Genomic DNA, 2066 nt, shown 5'->3' with positions numbered 1-2066 from the left:
CAGTTTTCTTACTGTTAAACTGAATCCAGGGATTCAACTGGTCAAATCCATAACTGCTTCACAATAAGTTAACCAAGTTTACAAAAAACAAAACAAAACACAATGACAGTGGTTCCAAAAAAAAAAAGTGTTGATAGGATTCCAATGATCGGTCTCTCCTCTAATTGTAAAACTCACATTTTTTGGTGATGGCCAACATTTTCCCATGTTGCTAGTGGGTTGTTGTTCGTGTATTTGGAGAGGCTACTGTAACTCTGTGCGCTACTGCAGCTCCTCCCATCCAGCTATAAGAGCCCTGCTGACCAGGTAGTCTGGGTCCATCCTGAACCAGGCCAACAAGTCGGCCAGCTTTATTAAAAAAAAAACTCCTTTTCGCAGGAGGTGGTTGCTGCAGACTGTGCGTAATACTGAGATGCAGGGAAAGTCCCCGAGTTTGTTTTGAGACTGACTGCGCAGCGGATCTGCAGCCGGGACCAGTGGTAACTTTGAAGGATGACTTTTGCCATGCTGCGGCCTGTGGCGACGCACTTAATCTATTCGGACTTCACTGTCACGTCCGAGGACGATGAAAACCGCAGCGAGAGCGACGGCAGCTCGGAGCAAAGTTACTGTGGCTCCACGGAGAAACGAAGACGGATTTCGCGCAATCTGGAGGGAGACACCGCGGTGGTCATAAAGCAGAGGAGCGCAGCTAACGCCAGGGAGAGAGGCAGGACCCAGAGCGTCAACACCGCATTCACAGCCCTTCGGACTCTCATACCCACCGAGCCAGTGGACAGAAAGCTGTCCAAGATCGAAACTCTTCGACTGGCATCCAGCTACATTTCCCATCTGGCCAACGTGCTTCTCATTGGAGACGGTGGCGCAGACGGACAGCCGTGCCTCGGCGCGGTCCATGCGCAAGGAGAGAGCGGAGGGAAGCAGCCGAGGACCATCTGCACATTCTGTTTGAGCAACCAGAGGAAAGGGGTAAATGCTCTTTTATATCTTCATGGTCAGAAAGACTTACATACCTCTGTTTGGTCAAAGAACATGAAACAGGCTCATCAGCTCTGAGCCTTGACACTATTTGTTGTTCATATTAAACCGTTATAAGAGGTTGTGTCTGACGCAGCATTGGTTTATTTTTAAATCACTGCCATGTCTATGTTGCCCTATTTTTTCATTTTGGAGTGTGCGTTAAAAGCACTTTTACGCACGCGTATTTGCGTGCGCTTTCAGCTCTCCACGCTGCAAGACTCTCACTGTAGTGCAGAACCTGTTGTGTTAGACTTCCCCCTTTTGCATTTGGAAAATAACTTGACATTATAGGATGAGGTTATTGCTGTGTAAACGCTATTCCTTCTTTCCCTGTGGAGAAATTACAGCTACATCTGGTGTCCTGAATCCTAATACGACTGAGTCATTTCTTTCTTTCCAGATAAAGGATGGAAAAGACTGTTTGAAAATGCGAGGGCTGGGTCCGCTGCGAATGAGACGCTGACTGCAGACCAGTGGATGATTAGCAACCTGAAAATCCTCAAAGACTTTCTCAGGGAAGAGCCAAAGCTGGTTTTGCAAAGCACACACACGTGTACATGTACACACGCTGGATCAAATGATGGAACCAAAGAAGAGACTATTTATACTTGATGGAGAAATTTAATCCATAAGCCTTTCAAAGATGCAGTGCATTTGTTTGAAACTTATGACTTTTTGTCCTTTTTTTTGTGAAGTAAAAGTTTTAAATAAAATATATTTTTATCAAAATAAAAGCCATTTTCACTCTCATTCCCAGTTTTGGTCCAATCAGGTTTGTCCCATAACGAAGAGAAACACACTACTGATTAAAGTAATCATGCCAAAATATGTTTCAGATTCCTTCAGTGATGTTCAGGACAGAAAAAATAGAAAGTTTTCATGTATATTTGTGACACCAACAGTCTTCTAAGGCCTTACCTTTTTTCTTTTTCTTTCTTTCTTTCTTTTTTTTTTAAGTCACTAGGCTTTTTATTTTTTCTTTTCTTTTCTTTTCTTTTCTTTTTTTTTTTTTAGAGAGGATGTTACATTACTTTTTTTTTTAAAAA

General features: G+C 43.2%; 1 protein-coding gene across 1 annotated transcript; it reads left to right on the top strand.

The window, feature by feature from the left end:
• The first annotated feature begins 314 nt into the window (after nucleotides 1-314).
• Nucleotides 315-1768, top strand: tcf15 (transcription factor 15). Its single transcript, XM_008277656.1, has 2 exons — nucleotides 315-969; nucleotides 1421-1768. Exons 1-2 carry the CDS (start codon nucleotides 493-495, stop codon nucleotides 1481-1483), a joined length of 540 nt encoding a protein of 179 aa, XP_008275878.1. The 5' UTR covers nucleotides 315-492; the 3' UTR covers nucleotides 1484-1768.
• Nucleotides 1769-2066: the final 298 nt, after the last annotated feature.

Source organism: Stegastes partitus, unplaced genomic scaffold, assembly GCF_000690725.1.
Source record: "Stegastes partitus isolate 25-593 unplaced genomic scaffold, Stegastes_partitus-1.0.2 Scaffold4, whole genome shotgun sequence".
Classification (NCBI taxonomy): domain Eukaryota; kingdom Metazoa; phylum Chordata; class Actinopteri; family Pomacentridae; genus Stegastes; species Stegastes partitus.
Note: the sequence above shows the minus strand (reverse complement) of the source record. Positions and strands in the feature narration are given on the sequence as shown.

Bases quoted from the DNA above. Each gene is read 5' to 3' on its own strand.
- tcf15 (XM_008277656.1), top strand. From the start codon at position 493: ATGACTTTTGCCATGCTGCGGCCTGTGGCGACGCACTTAATCTATTCG. The intron at 970-1,420 runs GTAAATGCTCTT...CTTTCTTTCCAG, and splicing joins TGAGCAACCAGAGGAAAGGG to ATAAAGGATGGAAAAGACTG.